The sequence below is a fragment of the Leucoraja erinacea genome, chromosome 22 (genome assembly GCF_028641065.1).
Source record: "Leucoraja erinacea ecotype New England chromosome 22, Leri_hhj_1, whole genome shotgun sequence".
In the NCBI taxonomy this organism is placed as follows: Eukaryota; Metazoa; Chordata; class Chondrichthyes; order Rajiformes; family Rajidae; genus Leucoraja; species Leucoraja erinaceus.
The window spans coordinates 4,742,350-4,762,478 of NC_073398.1; the positions used below are offsets into that span (position 1 = coordinate 4,742,350).

Sequence of the window (20,129 nt, forward strand, 5' to 3'; positions counted from 1 at the left end):
CCCACATTCTAAAGACGTGCAGATTTGTAGGTTGATTGGCTTTGGGAAAATTATAAATTGTCCCCAGTGTATGCGGGATTGTGTTGGTGACCACTGATCGCTGTGGACCCGGAAGGCCGAAGGGCCTGTTTCCGCGCTGTATCTCTAAAGAGTCCCTACCCAAAACGTGGTCTGTGCATTGCCACAACAGAGCCCATTGTGTTCTGCTTACGATTTAGAACAGGCTCAGATACCACTGTGGCCATTTGAGAATTCAGAATCTGTTAAAATTCTAGAAGTAGAAAATCCTGCTCCCTCTGTTTAAGAAGAAACTGCAGATGCTGGAAAATCGAAGGTAGACAAAAGTGCTGGAGAAACTCAGCGGGTGCAGCAGCATCTATGGAGCGAAGGAAATAGGCGACGTTTCAGGCTGAAACCCTTCTTCAGACTGATGTAGGGTTGGGGGGAGGGGAAGAAGAAAAGAGAAAGGAAGAGGAGGAGCCAGAGGGCTGAGGGAGCTGTCCCAGTCCCAGTCCAAATGTAACACTAGTTCCATGTGAGTAAAGAATCTGACCATCACCTATCCATGTTCTCCAGAGATGCTGCCTGACCCACGGAGTTACTCCAGCACTCTGCAACTAATGACGTTCTTTAAACTGTGGCAATGGATAAACGTAGCAGCAAGCTTATTCTTTGCAACTTCCCACAAATAACAAAGAGATAACCAGACTGAGGGGAGTGATCATATGGAAGTGTGCAAGATCACGAGTGGAATAGATAGGGTGAGTTTAGTTTCATTTAGAGGTACAGCGCGGAAACAGGCCCTTCAGCCCACCGGGTCCGCGCCGACCAGCGATCCCCACAGACTTACACTATCCTACACACAGTAGGACCAATTTATAATTTACCAAGCCGATTAACCTACCAACCTGTACGCCTTTGGAGTGCGGGAGGCAACCGGCGATCCCGGAGAAAACCCAAGTCCGTCACGGGGAGAACGTGCAAACTCCGTGCAGACAGCACCCGTGGTCAGGATGGAACCTGGGTCCCTGGGGCCGTAACATAGAAACATAGAAAATACGTGCAGGAAGAGGCCATTCGGCCCTTCGAGCCAGCACTGATCGTCCCCAAACAATAACCCGTGCCTGCGTTCTCCCCATATCCCTTGACTCCACTAGCCCCTAGAGCTCCATCTAACTCTCTCTTAAATCCATCCAGTGATTTGGCCTCCACTGCCCTCTGCGGCAGGGAATTCCACACATTCACAACTCTCTGGGTGAGGCAGCAACTCTACCGCTGTGCCACCGTGCCACAGAGTGTTTCACCGACATTAGGGTGAATGAAGAACCAGAGGACATTGGTTTACGGTGAGAGGGGAAAGATTGAATGAGAACTTGAGGGGCGACCCATTCACCCAGAGGAGGAGGGGGGGGGTAGGTATATGGATCGAGCTGCCAGATGAGGTGGTTAAGGCGGGTGCTATCACAGCGTTTAAAAGATACTTTGACGCTAGGAAACGTTCGGAGGGATATTTTTGCGAATCTGCAGTTCCTTGTTTCCCCGTACAAGTTGTTGTTTGAATCCTGAAGGAGGGTTCCAACCCAAAGCTGTGTTTGCCCATTTCTTCCAGAGATGTCGTCTGACCCCTGGGCTCCTCCCGCCGTTTGTTTTGCAGGCCGCACATTGACTGGCTGGTCCCAAGTGTTGTTCTTGGCACGGACTCCCACTTCCCTTGAAAGCAAGGGACAAAGATTGTCAATGCTGCCTGGCCTGCAGCATTGTTCTCCAACTCCGCAACTAGCTAATGCTATTGTTTCACATTAGAATAGTGAGCCTTTTCCCAGCATTGTGGACCTTTGTACAGTAAACATAATTGCTGAATTATGTAACCGAGGCACATAAAGCAGTCAAGAATGAGGAAATCTCCATGGAAAGTACAGAGTGTATCTGAATGCAAGAATATTTTTTAAATATTATCTATTTTTTTTAAGAATCTGATTGGAAATCTGACATTTCGCAGGCTAAATGCCAATTCTGTGACACTCGCAGGGAGAGAGGAGAAGAGGGAATGGCTGGGGTGTGGGTGGTTCTTGATTATGTTGGCTGCTTTCCCAAGGCAGTGTGAAGTGTAGACGCACAACATGACCCGGCCGATCGTTCTGAAGTTCCTGAACTACTTCGGAATATACAGAGCAAAGGGAATATTTCCTTCGCTCCATAGATGCTGCCGCTCCCGCTGAGTTTCTCCAGCACTTTTGTCCACCTTCGATTAACCGACGAACATGTACGTTTTTGGAGTGTGGGAGGAAACCAGAGCACCCGGGGGAAACACACGTGGTCACGGAGGGAACGTACAAACTCCGTTCAGACGGCGCCCGTAGTCAGGATCGAACCCGAGCCTCTGGCGATCTGTGAGGTTATCGAATCTACCGCTGCGCCACCGTGCCGCCAACAAACACGTGAATTTCGTGCCGATTTTTTCTCTCGCACAATGATATCGTACGTAGTGCAGGAGGAAGAAGGGTCTCGACCCAATACGTCACCCATTCCTTCTCCCCAGAGACGCTGCCCGTCCCGCTGAGTTACTCCAGCTTTTTGTGGATATCGTACGTATGTCAGCAAAAGTGGCGGTAGACCTCTTCACCCACGGCTGCTCAGAGATTTCTGGCCTGGGCCGAGTGCAGTGTGGGACCTGGGTATGGTGTCCTTGTATTCTGCGGAGTGTCGCAGTGTGACCTTGAACCTTATCACCACTGTGTACAATACACTCTGTGTGGAGGTGATTCATGGGCAGCGGGTAGCGCAGATTACGACCAAGGACAGATAGCGGCTTCAAAGGAAGATAATGAGGTTTCCCGAGCGACTTCCAAGAAACTAATCTTTAAACTGAGCTTGTGTTATTTACATGCTAACGGTATGAATGGCTTGGATAGAGTTGATGTGGAGAGGCTGTTTCCACTAGTGGGAGAGTCCAGGACCAGAGGCCATAGCCTCAGAATTAAAGGACGTACCTTTAGAAAGATACTTTGGACCGTGTGGGTTTCCTCCAGGTGCTCCGGTTTCATCCCAAGGACGGTTAATCGACCCTCTGTAAGTTGCCCTTGGTTTTTTAGGGAGTGGATGGAAAAATGGGATCATACAGTCATGTGATAGGAGGCGAATTAGGCCATTCGGCCCATCATGTCCACTCTGCCATTCAATCATGGATGATCTATCTCTCCCTCTTTACCCCATTCTCCTGCCTTCTCTCCATAACCTCTGACACCCATACTAATCATAGATTACATAGCACTAGTATGAGCGGTCGACGTGGACTCAGCAGAACGAAGGGCCTGTTTCTATGCTACATTTTTCATTCAATCAATGAATCACATTGTTATTGAAGCCAGCAAGTGTTTCAGTGTATCTGGTACTTGGGAACAGCCTTCATTGTTACGTGAAGAAGCACCCAGACCCCGTCTCACTTTCACCCAACAAACCGCTAACAATGGCCAGTATCATTGTTGCCTTTTTGCATCTCTTTCTTTCATTGTTCTTTATCTCTCTACATCACTGTCTAAATCTCTCATTTCCCTTTCCCGTGACTTTCAGTCGGAAAAAAGGGTCTCAACCTGAAATGTCCCCCATTCCTTCCCTCCAGAGATGCTGCCTGTCCCGCTGAGTTACTCCACCATTTTGTGTTTATCTTCAGCACCAAGACTTTTGCGGTTCTAGTTAATAACCTCGCTGCTACAAGGATGGCGTCAAACGCATCCAAGGTGATTGTCGTAGATGTGCCGTAAAACGCATTCTATCGGGATGCATTACGGCTTGATTGGGAAACGGCTCAATTCAAGACCGCAAGAAATTGCAGCGAATTGTGGCCGCAACCTCGACCAACACATAGACCGACCTCCCTATCATTGACTCCATCTACACCTCACACGGCCTCGGCAAGGCCAGCAGCAAAATCAAGGACCAGTATCATCCCAGGCACGGGCGGAAATCCTGCGGGAGAACGGGGTGGGGGGGCACGTTTCCCCCCCCCCCCCCATGCTTTGCGTGGTGGGGGACAATCCCCCCATGTTTTGTAATCCGGACTTTATCAGACGCTTTCTAAGGGCTAATTCGGCCTGTTCGTGGGGCCTTTCATCGCCCGGTGAGGCTTAAAATCAAACTGCTGCATCAAGGCGATCGAGGCTCCCGATGTTGAAGCCCCCGCCGGGCGAGGCTTAAAAGACCCCTGCTGCATCGAGGCGATTCAAGCTCCCGATGTTGAAGCCCCCGCCGGCCGATGAAAGACCCCGTGAACGGATCGATTCAAGCCCCACGATTCGGGGCGGACGAAGCTGCTGTTGCGGTTCGGAGTCGGTCACCAACCAGGGTCCGCGGCCGAAGCCTCGCGTGTGTGTGTGCGCGGCCGTCAAGAAATTGCTTCCCCCCCCCCCCCCCACGTTTTGACAGCGATTTCCGTGCCTGATCCCAGTCGCTCCCTCTTCTCCCCTCTCCCATTGGGCAAGAGGTACAGAAGTGAGAAAACGCACACCTCCAGATTCAGGGACAGTTTCTTCCCGGCTGTTATCAGGCAACTGAACCATCCCATCACCAACTACAGAGCGGTCCTGAGCTACCATCTACCTCACTGGAGACCCACGGACTATCTTTAATCGAACTTTACTGGATGTAACTAGTAGCGTGGATAGGGGAGAACCAGTGGATGTGGTGTATCTGGACTTCCAGAAGGCTTTCGACAAGGTCCCACATAAGAGATTAGTATACAAACTTAAAGCAAATGGCATTGGGGGTTCAGTATTGATGTGGATAGAGAACTGGCTGGCAAACAGGAAGCAAAGAGTAGGAGTAAACGGGTCCTTTTTACAATGGCAGGCAGTGACTAGTGGGGTACCGCAAAGCTCAGTGCTGGGACCCCAGCTATTTACAATATATATTAATGATCTGGATGAGGGAATTGAAGGCAATATCTCCAAGTTTGCGGATGACACTAAGCTGGGGGGCAGTGTTAGGTGTGAGGAGGATGCTAGGAGACTGCAAGGTGACTTGGATAGGCTGGGTGAGTGGGCAAATGTTTGGCAGATGCAGTATAATGTGGATAAATGTGAGGTTATCCATTTTGGTGGCAAAAACGGGAAAGCAGACTATTATCTAAATGGTGGCCGATTGGGAAAGGGGGAGATGCAGCGAGACCTGGGTGTCATGGTACACCAGTCATTGAAGGTAGGCATGCAGGTGCAGCAGGCAGTAAAGAAAGCGAATGGTATGTTGGCTTTCATAGCAAGAGGATTTGAGTATAGGAGCAGGGAGGTTCTACTGCAGTTGTACAGGGTCTTGGTGAGACCACACCTGGAGTATTGCGTGCAGTTTTGGTCTCCAAATCTGAGGAAGGACATTATTGCCATAAAGGGAGTGCAGAGAAGGTTCACCAGACTGATTCCTGGGATGTCAGGACTGTCTTATGAAGAAAGACTGGATAGACTTGGTTTGTACTCTCTAGAATTTGGAAGATGGAGAGGGGATCTTATAGAAACTTACAAAATTCTTAAGGGATTGGACAGGCTAGATGCAGGAAGATTGTTCCCGATGTTGGGGAAGTCCAGGACAGGGCACAGCTTAAGGATAAGGGGGAAATCCTTTAAAACGAGATGAGGAGAACCTTTTTTTCACACAGAGAGTGGTGAATCTCTGGAACTCTCTGCCACAGAGGGTAGTCGAAGCCAGTTCATTGGCTATATTTAAGAGGGAGTTAGATGTGGCCCTTGTGGCCAAGGGGATCAGAGGGTATGGAGAGAAGGCAGGTACGGGATACTGAGTTGGATGATCAGCCATGATCATATTGAATGGTGGTGCAGGCTCGAAGGGCCGAATGGCCTACTCCTGCACCTAATTTCTATGTTTCTATGTTTCTAAAACACTGGAGTAACTCCGCGGGTCAGGCAGCATCTCTGGAGAAAAGGAACGCAACGTTTTGTGTCGGCGGTGACGGCTGTATTGCGTGGGAAAAATGCTAGATGCGGGGTGACGAAGGGTCGCAGCGAATGACGGGCCTCCTCCCGCACCCCGCTCACCCTGATAAGGGCCGCTGCCTGCAAACCCGCTAACGACGTACTTTCAAAACAAACCCTCCCGCACGCCGATGCCGGGAGGAGGGAGGGAGGGGGAGGCCTCGCCGTTTGCGGGAGGGTTTGTTTTGAAAGTATCGTCGTTAGCGGGTTTGCAAGCAGTGGCCGCTATCAGGGAGGAGGAGGTGATGAAGCCGCTTGCTGCTGCTGCTGTGCGGGACCCGTCATTCGCTCCGACACTTCTGAAGCAGCTGCACCATAGATCCTTTAGCTATAGGATCTTTGAGCTGCACCGCTCGGCCCTGCACCTTGCTGTTGGCTGGCGGTGGATGGAGGCGGTGGCGACGAGTTCCCTACGGCCAAGCAGCGGGCGATGTTGTCCGAGGAGCGCTGACCCTCCTTCCTCCATACCTCGCCCCCCTTGTCTCCCTCTCTCTCTCTCTCTCTCTCCCTCCCTTGTACGCCCCCCCTCCACCCCACCCCCTCTTTAGCCTGGGACCCCTCCTCTACATCCCGCACTGATCCCCATTCCCGCCTCTATTCAGTCCTCACTGACATCCCATTTGCTCCCCTCCCCCCCACCCCCAAATCTATTCATCCTGAGCTGATCACCCTATCCACCTCGCATTGATTCTCCTGCCACCCCCCCATCCATCCTGCACTGGTTCCCCAATTCAACCTGTACTTACCCCTTCCCCTTTCCGTCCTGTACTGATCCCCCATCCATCCTGTACTGATCCCCCATCCATCCTGTACTGATCCCCCATCCATCCTGTACTAATCCACGCATCCATCCCGTACTGACCCACCCTCCATTTACCCTGCACCTTCCCCTCATTCATCCTGTAGTGATCACCCATTCATTCTGCACAGAGACCCGATACCGATCCACACTGTACTGACCCCCCCCCCCCCATTCATCCTGCGCTGATCTCCCCCCCATCCATCCTGTACAGATCCTCCCATTCAAGAAGAATGGGGGGAACAGTCTGAAGAAGGGTCTCGACCCAAAACCTTCGCTCCATAGATGCTGCCTCACCCGCTAAGTTTCTCCAGCACTTTTGTCTACCCCATCCATCCCGTACTGAACCCCCCCATTCAACATTACTGACATCCCCCGTGCTCTCCCCTCACAATTTTATCTACATCAACCAACACGTACTAATTCACCTGCCTCAATCCATCCATTCTGCACCGACTGCCTTCTAACCCCCCCCCCCCCCCCGCCATCTATCCACCCTGCACTGATTCACACACACACCTCTCCCTGAACCTATTGCCCTGGAAATGTCTTTAGAGCGAACATTGACTATGTTTGATAACAGAATGCAATTAAATATATTTTAATTCCCAATGTTATTATTTGTTTTAATCCATAAAGATGGATTCATTATATTGTGAACATGTGAAACATTAAAACCGCAGTGTTCGATTGTCACTGCTACCGTTGACACATTATTACAGAATTCATTTTAACGGCAAATCAATGCTCTTAATATGGAATATCAGTACTGTAGTTATTTAATGAGCGACATTCACAACTATACGTACGCATATATGTGACCATGGTCCAGGATTTATTGACACAGGTTGATCATACGCTGAATAATTCAACCACATTTTTGTTTGGAAGTGGAAAGAACTAATAGAAATTGCATTAATTGCAATGTGTAAAAAGAGTTGAGATACTGTCTTATAATTTTGCTGCATGTCATTGTGGGATATATCATGTCTTAATTGGTGAATGTTTAGTTTGTGACTTTATTTGAAGCAGAAATAATATGTGAATGTTTCATTGAGTATAATTCCGACTGGTGACTACACACTTCGTCCGAGCACATTATCGCACGCGTCATGCAAGCCGTCTTAAATGACCACCTAAACTGTCATTTGGCAACCTAAAAAGCTGCCAAGGTTGCCCGGCTGGCAACAGGGTAAAAATGTTAAGCGGGAGCCCTGCTTAGTGTGAGCTAACTGAAGTGACTTTCCCTTGCAGGCTGGTGGATGACAGGTGCGTGGTGCAGCCGGAAGCCGGAGACTTGACCAACCCGCCAAAGAAATTCCGAGGTGAGTGACCCGGTAGAGTGGCTGCGCTTCAGTGTATCGCCGTTTCGATGCTCAACCCCTTCAAAATGGTGACCGGGCCTACAGAGGTGGTTGTAAACCCTATTGATCCTCCCATATTCCAAATTCGAACCGATTTCTACTGTATCTACTGCTCTATTGTGTGGGCGGAATGGTGGCGCAGTGGTAGAGTTGCCGCCTTAAGGGCCTGTCCCACTTGGGCGCCATTTGCGCGTAGTTTACGCGCCATCATTTACGCGTCACGACGCGCGTATGATACGTGGTGACGTAGGCAGTGACGGCGGTTGTGCGTGGCGCCCCAGGATTTTGGGATGTACAAAATCTTCTCGAGCCATCTACGTGACGCGCAAATGACGCCCACGTGGGACAGGCCCTTAACGGCGCCAGAGACCCGGGATCGTTCCTGACTCCGGATGCTGTCTGTACGGAGTTTGTACGTTCTCCCCGTGACCTGCGTGGGTTTTCTCCGGGCGCTCCGGTTTCCTCCCGCACTCCAAAGACGTAAAGTTTTGTCGGCTCATTGGCTTCGGTAAAATTGCGAATTGTCCCCAGTGTGTGTAGGCCGGCCAGCGCCGCGGCTGCCGGCAGCAAATCCGACCCACAGATCGGCCACGATCAGCCACGAAAACCCCAATGAGGTGGAGATCGGCCACCTCACCTCATCAGACCAGGCAGCAGATTTTCACAAGGGACTTCCGGGGGAGGATTCAAGTGCTCTCTCGACATTTTGTCCAGAGTAAAGAAGGTGCTGGACCACCAGTTGTCAGAGCATCGATGGTGGACTTGTACGGTGTTTGGGTTTAGTCACCCTGGTGTGGGAAGGAGGTTGTTAAGGTCTTGAAGAGTGCAGAGGAGATTTGCAAGGATGTTGTCAGGTCTTGAGGGGGCTGTGCTATCAGGAGAGGTTGGGCAGGCTGTGACTCTATTCCTTGGAGTGTAAATGGTTGAGGGGTGATCTTATAGAGGCGTATAAAAGCACGAGGGGAATTGATGGGGTGACTGCTACCAGAGGAGGAGAACCAAAACTCAGGGGAATAGGTCTGAGGTGAATGGAGAAAGATTTAATATGTAGGAAGGAACTGCAGATGCTGGTTTAAACCGAAGGTAGACACAAAACGCTGGAGTAACTCAACAGGCATCATCTCTGGAGAGGAGGAATGTGTCTATCTTCGGAAAGATTTAATATGCACTTAAGGGGCAACTTTTTCACACAGATGGGAGGTGGGCATACGGAACAAACTGTCACTAGAGGTACACAAAAAAGCTGGAGAAACTCAGCGGGTGCAGCAGCATCTATGGAGCGAAGGAAATAGGCAACGTTTCGGGCCGAAACCCTTCTTCAGACGTTTCGGCCCGAAACGTTGCCTATTTCCTTCGCTCCATAGCTGCTGCTGCACCCGCTGAGTTTCTCCAGCTTTTTTGTGTACCTTCGATTCTCCAGCATCTGCGGTTCCTTCTTAAACACTGTCACTAGAGGTAGTTGAGGCAGATAAGATAACACTTAAAAGGCATTTGGACAGGGACGTGGATGGGAAAGGTTTAGAGGGAAATGGGCCAAACACAGGTGGGTAGGGCTAGTGTAGATGGGGCATCTTGGTTGGCACGGCCAGGTTGGGCCAAAGGGCCTGTTTCCGTGTTGAACGACCTCAAGAAAGCATAAATGTGCTACTTTATGGCTGAAACCCGCCCTGTTGCCTGGTGCTGCTGTTTCTTCTCCTCTGTTATCAGGCAACTTCCATAAGCTGGAAGCTAGGGCACTGCCCGATTCACCTCTACCCCATTGCGGACATTGGACTTTGTCTCTGGAACTGATGCGCTACAATGCTGAGAACTATATTCTGCACTCTGTATCTTCCCCTTTGCTTTATCCACTGTGTTTGAGTTTGAACTGATTATATCTGTGTACGGTGCCTGATCTGTTTGAACAGTTATTCATACTAACTCGGTACACATAACAATAATAAACCTGAACCTTCAGTTTTGTCTATTAGTTTAGTCTAGTTTAGAGATACAGCGTGGAAACAGGCCCTTCGGTCCACCGAGTCCGCACCGACCCGCAATCCCCCCATACACGAGTTCTCTCCTACACACACTTGGGACATTACAGCCTGTACGCCTTTGTAGTGTGGGAGGAAACCAGAGAAAACCCACGCGGGTCACGGGGAGAAAGTACAAGCTCTGTACAGACAGCACCCGTAGTCAGGATCGAATCCGGGACTCTGGCGCTGTAAGGCAGCAACTCTACCGCTGCGCCACCGTGCCGACTTAACTAGTTGACAGCTTTCTGTTGCAATGATAGAAGGGTGCACGCTATAACACGATTCAAGACAGAAGTTTAGGGGTAATATGAGGGGGAACTTCTTTACGCAGAGAGTGGTGGCGGTGTGGAATGAGCTCCCAGTGGAAGTGGTGGAGGCAGGTTCATTGGTATCATTTAAAAATAAATTGGATAGGCATATGGATGAGAAGGGAATGGAGGGTTATGGTATGAGTGCAGGCAGGTGGGACTAAGGGGGGAAAAAAAATTGTTCGGCATGGACTTGTAGGGCCGAGATGGCCTGTTTCCGTGCTGTAATTGTTATATTGTTATAAGAGAGTTTATTGTCATGTGTCCCAGATAGGACAATGAAATTCTTGCTTTGCTTCAGCACAACAGGACATTGTAGGCATGACAACAGAACAGATCAGTGTGTCCATATACCATAATATAAATATACACACATGAATAAATAAACAGATGAAGTGCAAATAAACAGATATTGGTCTATTAATGTTCAGAGTTTTGTATGAGTTGAGTTTAATAGCTGTGGGGAAGTAGTTATTCCTGAACCTGGATGTTGCAGTCTTCAGGCTCCTGTACCTTCTACCTGAAGCCAGTGAGGAGATGAGTGTGTGGCCAGGATGGTGTGGGTCCTTGATGATGCTGGCAGCCTATTCGAGACAGCGACTGCGATAGATCCCCTCGATGGTGGGGAGGTCAGAGCCGATGATGGACTGGGCAGTGTTTACTACTTTTTGTAGTTTTTTCCGCTCCTGTCAATGAAATTCCTACAACATTGGTGTCATTACTGCTGCATTCCATGTCACCACTGTTATGTTTTTTCTGTGGTTCCCCATCACCACATTAGCACAACCCACATCCCTATTTACTAGTTATCAGCCCTCACTGTTCTATCCCCTACAACACAAGCTCATGGGATGAGTGTGACATCTTGGTTGCCATGGAAATGTAGAATTGATTCATCTCGATAGTCTTGGTACCCTACCCTGAGATTGATCGATTGATAGATTCAGCATGGAAACAGGCCATTCGGCCCACCCAGTCCACACCGACCATCGATCACCCATTTATACTAGCTCACTTTTGCATCCACTCTCTGCACACTCGGGGCAATTTTACAGAAGCCAATTAATCGACAAAACTGGACACAACGTGCTGGAATAGCTCAATGGGTCAGGCAGCATCTGTGGAGAACATGGATTGGCACCATGTTCAACTATCCATGTTCTCCGCAGATGCTGCCTGACCCGCAGATTACGTCTTTTTCTTGTAAACCAGCATCTGCAGTTCCCTGTTTCTCAAACCCTCAAACCAGCGTGTGGGAGAAAACTGGAGCACCCGGAGGAAACCCACGAGGTCTCAGAGACGGGTGCTGCCTGTATGTAGTTTGTATGTTCTTCCCATGACCTGCATGTGTTTAGTCCAGGTGCTCTGGTTTCCTGCCACGCTCCAAAGACGTACAGGTTTGTAGGTTAATTAGCGGTAATGTTGTAATTTGTCCCTAATGTGTGTAGATTAGTGTTAAGGGCCTGTCACTCATTTGGCGTCATTTGTGCGTCACGCAGGCGGCGAGCGAACATTTTGTTAATCCCAAAGTCCTGGGACGCTGCGCGCGTCACTGCCTACGTCACCACGCACTATGCGCGCGTAATGCACGCCATGCGCGTGTCTTGCGGCGTGACGCGTAAATGATGTAGCGTAAATGACGTGCCAACGATGCCCAAGTGGGGCAGGCCCTTTCATGTGCGGGGATCGCTGGTCGGCGCGGACTTGGTGGACCGAAGCGCCTGTTTCCGTGCTGTATCTTAAACTAGACTAAACAAAACATCAGAGGTTAAATATTTTTGAAGGTTGAGTGCAACATTTTTTTTCATTTGGATTGAATAGGCTAATTTTACAAGGTGTCGAAAGGACCTACTTGCTTCCTGAGGGTGAAGAGAAAAAACAGCAGTGACTTATTGGCTGCGGTGAGGGTGTGAGGCATGTCGTGGAGGGTGTCTTTTACACTCCCTGGTCTGGCTCAGTAAAACACTGAACCCAACACTGGAGTCCAAACCCTTCTTTATTTAGTATTCGCCGCGGGGCTGGTTTTGGATTCACTCGCACGAGCCCGCAGCAGCCTCGGGTAAACGGAAGAGAAGAAAGACACTCACCCCCAACGCACCGATCATATACATCTCTGCAGGGGGAGGCAATCCCTTGAGACCAATCACAGATTCAGTATATAGAAACATCTCCAGGAGTCCAGACTTGGTGCCGGCAACTGGGTCACATGGGTCCAGAACCAGGGGCCACGGTTTAAGAACAAGGAGTAAGCCATTTAGAACGGAGACGAGGAAACACTTTTTCTCACAGAGAGTGGTGAGTCTGTAGAAATTCTCTGCCTCAGAGGGCGGTGGAGGCAGGTTCTCTGGATGTTTTCAAGAGAGAGCTTGATTGGGCCCTTAAAAATAGCGGAGTCAAGGGATATGGGGAGAAGGCAGGAACGGGGTACTGATTGGGAATGATCAGCCTTGATCACATTGAATGGTGGTGCTGGCCCGAAGGGCCGAATCACCTACTCCTGCACCCATTGTCTATTGGGTCACCAGCATTCTGCGATGTCACCATCAGTGAAGCCAAGTCTCACCGACCTCACATTTCCAAAGCACCCACATTCCTGCATATTCACAGTGGCACGTATCTAAGTGTTGTTATCTTTGTATTTACAGTCAGCTTGTTGTTGCTACTGTGGGAGGGGGTTCTTATTTTGGCTGATAGAGGAAGTACTGGCCGCCCATCATTATTCAGAGAGTGGTCACCTTGCTTTGGATTCAGATGGTTTTGTTTCGTTTTTAAGTTGAGAGATACGGCGCAGACACAGGCCCTTTAGCCCACCGTGTCCGCACTGACCAGCGATCCACGCACGTTAACACTAGCCCACTCTCGGGACGATTTTTACATTTAGATCAAGCCAATTAATCATGTAGTCAGGATCGAGCAACTCTACCGCTGCGCCACCGTGCCACCCACACGGACCTGAGAATTGTTTTAAATCTTCGCGCGCCAACGGCCTGTCGCGTAACTGACGGCCAAAGTGGGACAGGCCCAAGACCCTGACGCGATGCAACGTCTCACCTCCAACAGCAGCAGAAGCAGGCAAACGATCGCCGAGCTCGGCCTGGGGCTCACGGCCGTTGCGGTCCGGATCCGCCCCCACTCCTACTCCCAGAGCGAGGCCAAGAAAATTGAAGATAGACACAAAACGCTGGAGTAACTCAGCGAGACCGGCAGCATCTCTGGAGAGAAGCAATTGGTGACGTTTCGGGTCAAGACCCTTCTTTCAGACTGAAGAAGACAGCGCAGAAACAGGCCTTTTGGTCCACCAAGTCTGCACCGCCCAGCGATCCCAGCACACTAACACTATCCTATACACACAAGGGACAATTTACAATTATACCAAGCCAATTAACCTGCAAACCTGTAGCATGGAGAAGATGGAATGACCGGGGTGGGACCAGTCTTTGATTATGTCGGCTGCTTTCCCGGGGCAGCGTGAAGTGAAGATGGAGTCGGTGATGGGGAGTGTGGTCCGTGTGATGGTCTGGGCTACATCCACAATTCTCTGCAATTTCTCGTGGTCGTGGGCAGAGCTGTTCCCAAACCAAACTGTGAACATGACAGTGTGCTTTCTATATTGGTCGAATTTGCAAGGCTCATTGGAGACATGCTGACTTTCCTCACTCTTGAGGAAGCAGAGGTGTTGCTGTGCCTTGCAGGCTGCCTCGTCAACGTTGTTGCTCTACGATGGATCCTCGGTAATGTTAATGTCAAGGATCTTGAAGCTCTCAACCATTTCCACTTGGGGACCATTGATGCTAATTGGGGCATTTGTCCCAACATGCTACCTGAAGTCAAAGGCTTGCTCCTCCACCTTGCTGACATTGAGACAGAGGTTCACCACGTTAAGGGGCTGTCCCACTGCGGCGACCTAATCTGCGAGTTTAGAAGAGTTTGCCTTCGACTCAAACTCATGGTCCTATGAGGTCACTGGAACTCTCCCTCATGCTCGAGGGAAGTTCCCGAATACTCGCGGCCTCAGCTAGGTCGTGGAAAAATTTTCAGCATGTTGAAAAATTAGTTGGCATGGTTGTTTTGAACTCGTAGTGCAGTGGAGTGGGGTCGCTATGTATGTAGTTACAGGCAGTCGAGGACAGCCGTAGGCAATCTCCTTCGTTGACCGGGCATTTTGATCAGCTCACTGGAGTTTTCAGGACCAAGGAAAACTGACCGGTAGGTAAAATGCCCACTAAACTTTATTATAAGTTGTCTGGCTTCTTAAAAGTGTCTCCACTCCTTAAAGGCGTGGACTATTTTCTAAATGGAGAGGATTCAGAAATCGGACGTGCAAAGGAACTTGGGTGTGCTGGATTCCCAAAAGGTTAATTTGCAGGTTGAGTCAGTGGTAAGGAGGACAGATGTCATGTTAAAATATTCATTTTCGAGATGACGAGAATATTAAAGCAAGGATGTCATGCCGAGGCTTTATCAGGTGCTAGTGAGGCCACATTTGGAATCTTGTGAGCAGTTTTGGGCCCCATATCTGAGGAAGGATGTGCTGGCTCTGGAGAGGATCCAGAGGTGGTTTACGAGTGATCTTGGGGATGATTGGGTGAACACATGATGAGCGTTCAATGGCACTGGGTCTGAACTCGCTGGAGCTCAGAAGGATGAGGGGGGGGGGGGGAATGTCATTGAAACCGGCTGAATAATGCAAGGCCCGGATAGAGTGGATGTGGAGAGGCTGTTTCCAGTAGTGGGAACATCTAGGAGCAGAGGTCACAGCCTCAGAATAAAAGGACGTACCTTTGGAATAGAGATGAGGAAGAATTTCTTCAGTCAGAGGGTGGTGAATCTGTTGAATTCTGCCACTGAAGGCGGTGGAGGCAAAGTCAATGGATATTTTTTAAGGCAGAGATTCTTGATTAATACGAGTATCAGGGCTTATGGGGAGAATGGGGTTGAGAGGGAAAGGCAGATCAGACACGATCAAATGGTGGAGTAGACTTGATGGGCCGAGTGGCCTAAAAACTCTGCCTTTCTGTCTTATGATTCTATGATCCTATTTGGTGGGCCAAATGGTGGCCTCCTATGTCAGAGGGAATGTCGAGTGGTCAATATTTATTCTGCACTCCGAGGGACTGGTTAATTCCAAGAAGCCGGTTTGTCTTGTTTTATCTACGGCTGATTATATTTCCCAACCCATCCACACCGTGGCCTTTTGGATTTCCTCCAGGAAGTCCTGTCACACTACTGTGGTTCCTTCTGCAGGGCTGTGAATCCCAAACGATTTATGGCCAGTGACAAGCGAGCCACTTGTAAAGCGAGAGATCGGGAACGGAGACTGGGCTCGTTAATGAGGAAGGAGCCTGCTGGCTGCACGGTGTGGTTCCGTTGACAAATGCCGCGGTGGTGCAGCGGTACAGCGCCACAGATCCGCTTTCCTCCGACCTGCGGGTTTGTAGGTTAATTGGCCCGCTGTAAATTGTGTAGGGAGTGGATGAGAACGTGGGATAACATAGAACTACTGGTGTGAACGGGTGATCAATGGCCAATGTGGGCTGAAGGGCCTGTTTCCATGCTGTATCTCTAAACTGAGCTAAATTCCACGGTCCAGCCCCCCAAGGTTACTTTAGTTTAGAGATACAGCACGGAAACAGGCCCTTCGGCCCACCAAGTCTGCGCTGACCAGCGACCCCCGAACACCATCAGTAGCACTAGGGGCAATTTGCAATTTTTACCGAAGCCATTTAATCTACAAACCTGTACGTTTTTGGAGTGTGGGAGGAAACCGGAGCACCCGGAGAAAACCCACGCAGTCACAGGGAGAATGTACAAACTCCATGCAGGCTGCACCTGAAGTCAGGATGGAACCTGGGTCTCTGGCGCTATAAGGCATACCGACCGCTCTACCGCTGCGCCATTTCGCACCACTTTGATTCTACTACAAACTTTAGCCTGCGTGATCATCTGGTTTACCTAGAATAACTGATGATTTATTGTGTATACATTTTTTAATTAAAATATAAAAATTTTAAATAAAGTATATATTGATATGTTGTCTTGCAGTTAATGTGCTTGTAAACCGGCAGCATGTAAGAATTTCATTAAACACTAAATTAAATCACTCTTGATTTAAAATGCCCAAAAGCGCTGGGAATGAAGATGAGGGGGAATTTATTTAGCCAGAGGCTGGTGAATCTGTGGAATTCATTGCCACCGATGGTGGTGGAGGCCAAGTCATTAGGTATTGATCGGTGCAGGAAGGAACTACAGATGCTGGTTTACACCGAAGATAAACATAGAAACATAGAAACTAGGTGCAGGAGTAGGCCATTCGGCCCTTCGAGCCTGCACCGCCATTCAATATGATCATGGCTGATCATCCAACTCAGTATCCCGTACCTGCCTTCTCTCCATACCCCCTGATCCCCTTAGCCACAAGGGCCACATCTAACTCCCTCTTAAATATAGCCAATGAAGTGGCCTCAACTACCCTCTGTGGCAGAGAGTTCCAGAGATTCACCACTCTCTGTGTGAAAAAAGTTCTTCTCATCTCGGTTTTAAAGGATTTCCCCCTTATCCTTAAGCTGTGACCCCTTGTTCTGGACTTCCCCAACATCGGGAACAATCTTCCTGCATCTAGCCTGTCCAACCCCTTAAGAATTTTGTAAGTTTCTATAAGATCCCCTCTCAATCTTCTAAATTCTAGAGAGTATAAATCAAGTCTATCCAGTCTTTCTTCATAAGACAGTCCTGACATCCCAGGAATCAGTCTGGTGAACCTTCTCTGCACTTCCTCTATGGCAATAAACGCGACATGCTGGAGTAACTCAGCGGGACAGACAGACGGGCTTCTGGAGAGAAGGAATGGGTGACGTTTCGGGTCAAGACCCTTCTTCAGACTGAGAGTCAGGGTAACTGATCTCCTGTCTGAAAAGGGGCATTGACAGGTTCTTGATTAGTATGGGTGTCAAAGGTTATGGGGAGAAGGCAGGAGAATGGGGGTTGAGAGGGAAAAATAGATCAGCCATGAGCGAATGGCGGAGTAAACTCGATGGGTCGAATGGCCTAATTCTGTTCCTATGTCTAATGGGCCTGTCCCACTTGGTGATTTTTGCAAGTGTGACCCACTAACCTTACTTCAACACTAAAGCTGTGTTTGTATCAGACCACATACATAGGCTTCCTTATCTTATTAAATAAACCCGTATAAGCGGAGAGGTTGAGTCCAATCATTTCGCTGAGAAATGTCTGATGTGACTGAGGTATTTATAACATCAGATACATGAGATGGGCTTGTGTACTCTGGAGTTTAGGAGGATGTGAGAGGATCTTATTGAAACATGTAAGGGTTTGGGCACGCTAGAGGCAGGAAACATGTTCCCAGTGTTGGGGGAGTCCAGAACCAGGGGCCGCAGTTTAAGAATAAGGGGTAAGCCATTTGGAACGGAGATGAGGAAACACTTTTTCACACAGAGAGATGTCAGTCTGTGGAATTCTCTGCCTCAGAAGGCAGTGGAGGCCGATTCTCTGGATGCTTTCAAGAGAGAGTTAGATAAAGATAGCGGAGTCAGGGGATATGAGGAGAAGGCAGGAACGGGGTACTGATTGTGGATGATCAGCCATGATCACATTGAATGGCGGTGCTGGTGCGAAGGGCCGAATGGCCTACTCCGGCACCTGTTGTCTATTGTCTATTGTCTACATGAAGCCATTCAAACTGAACAATAGTTAATTACCACACAATCACTTCAAAGGCAAAGCCACCTGTCTTTTTTTTTCATTTCGCCTCCTTTTATTATTTATTTACCGTTCTCAGTCTGTTCCAAACTGCCAAGTACAAAGTGCTGGATGAAATCCAGCGTTTGTGGAGGGAATGGACAGGGACTCTTCTACAGACTAATTCAGTGGCCTATTATTGTCACGTGTGCCCAGCACAATGCACTGCCCACAAATGTACGGTTGCCACCATTTTGGCACCGTTTAAAATTTAAAAAACACAAACAAACCAAAGTCCAGTCCACGTGTTGAAAGATAGACACAGAAAGCTGGAGTAACTCAGGGGGTAAATTCTCCAGAGATGCTTTCTGACTCCGTGCCCACAGCTAACATGGCCTGACTCCTTCATCATCTAACTATTTTGCATATCTTTCATTGATTTGGTTTAATGTCTCTCTACATCGCTGTCTATATCTCTCGTTTCCCTCTCTCCCGACTCTCAGCCTGAAGAAGAGTCTCGACCCGAAATGTCACCTCTTCCTTGTCTCCAGAGACCACTCGCTTGAAGTCGTGGAGTGCCCTCGATCCTGACTGCTGTAGGCCCGATGTCCCTCTCCTCTCCTCACTCTACCGCCCCTGATTCCTGGGGGGTGCCTCCTGCAGCCGCCCTTGAAGGCGCTGGAGCCGACACCCCACTCCTCCCGCAGGAGAAAGCTGGAACGGAGACGTAACCCACCGCCCCTCTAATTGTCAATTTAATTGTCATTTGGACCCCTTGAGGTCCAAACGAAATGCCGTTTCTGCAGCCATACATTACAACAAATAGACCCCAGACACAACATAATTTACATTTTACATAAACATCCATCACATCGCTGTGATGGAAGGCCAAAAAAAACTTATCTCTCAACTGCACTCTCCCCCCCCAAAGCCCCCGGCTGGCGATGGCGATTGTCCCGCGGCCATTAAAGCCACGCCGGATGATGCAAGGCCGCACACCGGGTCTTGGTGTTAGAGCCCCCGGCTGGCGATGGCGATTGTTCCGCGGCCATTAAAGCCACGCCGGGTGGTGCGAGGTCGCGCACCGGGTCTTGGTGTTAGAGCCCCCGGCGGGCGCTCGCAGAGTCCCGCGGCCATTCCAAGCCGCGCGGGGCGGTGATGTTAGGCCTCGCTCCAGGAGCTCTTCAACCCCGCAACTCGGGCGGGAGAAGTCGCCGTTGCAGGAGCCCTGAAAAGCGGTCTCCCTCCAGGGACCCGCGGGCTCCCGGTGCCGCCGTCCGCAGACCCGCAGTTGCAGCCCCCGAATCTTGGGCCGCGGAGGTCGGGCCGCAGCAGCAGCAGCAGCAGCGCTCCACCACCGCTCCACCCGCTCCGGACTCGGCCAGCTCCGCGACGGTGAGGTGAGTCGTCGGCACCAGAGTCCCCGGCTTCTTCTGTTGGAGGCCGCTCCTCATTTGCAGCCCCAACGACAACGGAGACCCGACAAGAAAAGGTCGGGTCTCCAGTGCAGGGAGAGATTCAAAAGTTACCCCCCTCCCTCCCACCCCACCCCCACCCCCCCACACACACACCCCAACAAAAAATAACAAAAACTACATAGAAACATAGACAAAAAATAATAAAAATGCGGACGGGCTGCAGAGGCCGCTGCTGACGAGAGTCGCGCCGCCTACCCGGACCGACTCTCTCTTCCAGCTTCTCCCACCTACGACAATCAGTCTGAAGAAGGGCCCAGCTCGGTTATTGCCTGTCCATTCAGTGACCCGCTGAGTTCCTCCAGCACTTGATAGCCCTGTCCCACGGTACGAGTTCATTCCAAGAGCTCTCCCGAGTTTAAAAAAAATCAAACTCGTGGTAAGCACGGAGAATGAACGTAGCGGGTACGTCGGAGCTCGGGGATGTCTCTTAGCGGCTCGTAACGCTAACGGCAGGTACTCGGGAAGACTCGCTAACAGCAGGTAAGCACG

The 20,129-nt window shown here is 49.9% G+C and overlaps 1 protein-coding gene across 2 annotated transcripts in view; it reads left to right on the top strand.

Moving 5' to 3' along the window:
- Positions 1 to 20,129, top strand: part of itpr2 (inositol 1,4,5-trisphosphate receptor, type 2) — a 387,486-nt gene that overhangs the window by 32,627 nt on the left and 334,730 nt on the right. For both annotated transcript variants that reach the window (XR_008725216.1, XM_055652809.1), the window contains exon 2: positions 8,032 to 8,102. Coding sequence is in view for 1 of the 2 variants with exons in the window: in XM_055652809.1 (XP_055508784.1) it covers positions 8,032 to 8,102 (71 nt within the window). In the remaining variant the exon portion in view is untranslated. The remainder of the gene's footprint in view (positions 1 to 8,031; positions 8,103 to 20,129) is intronic.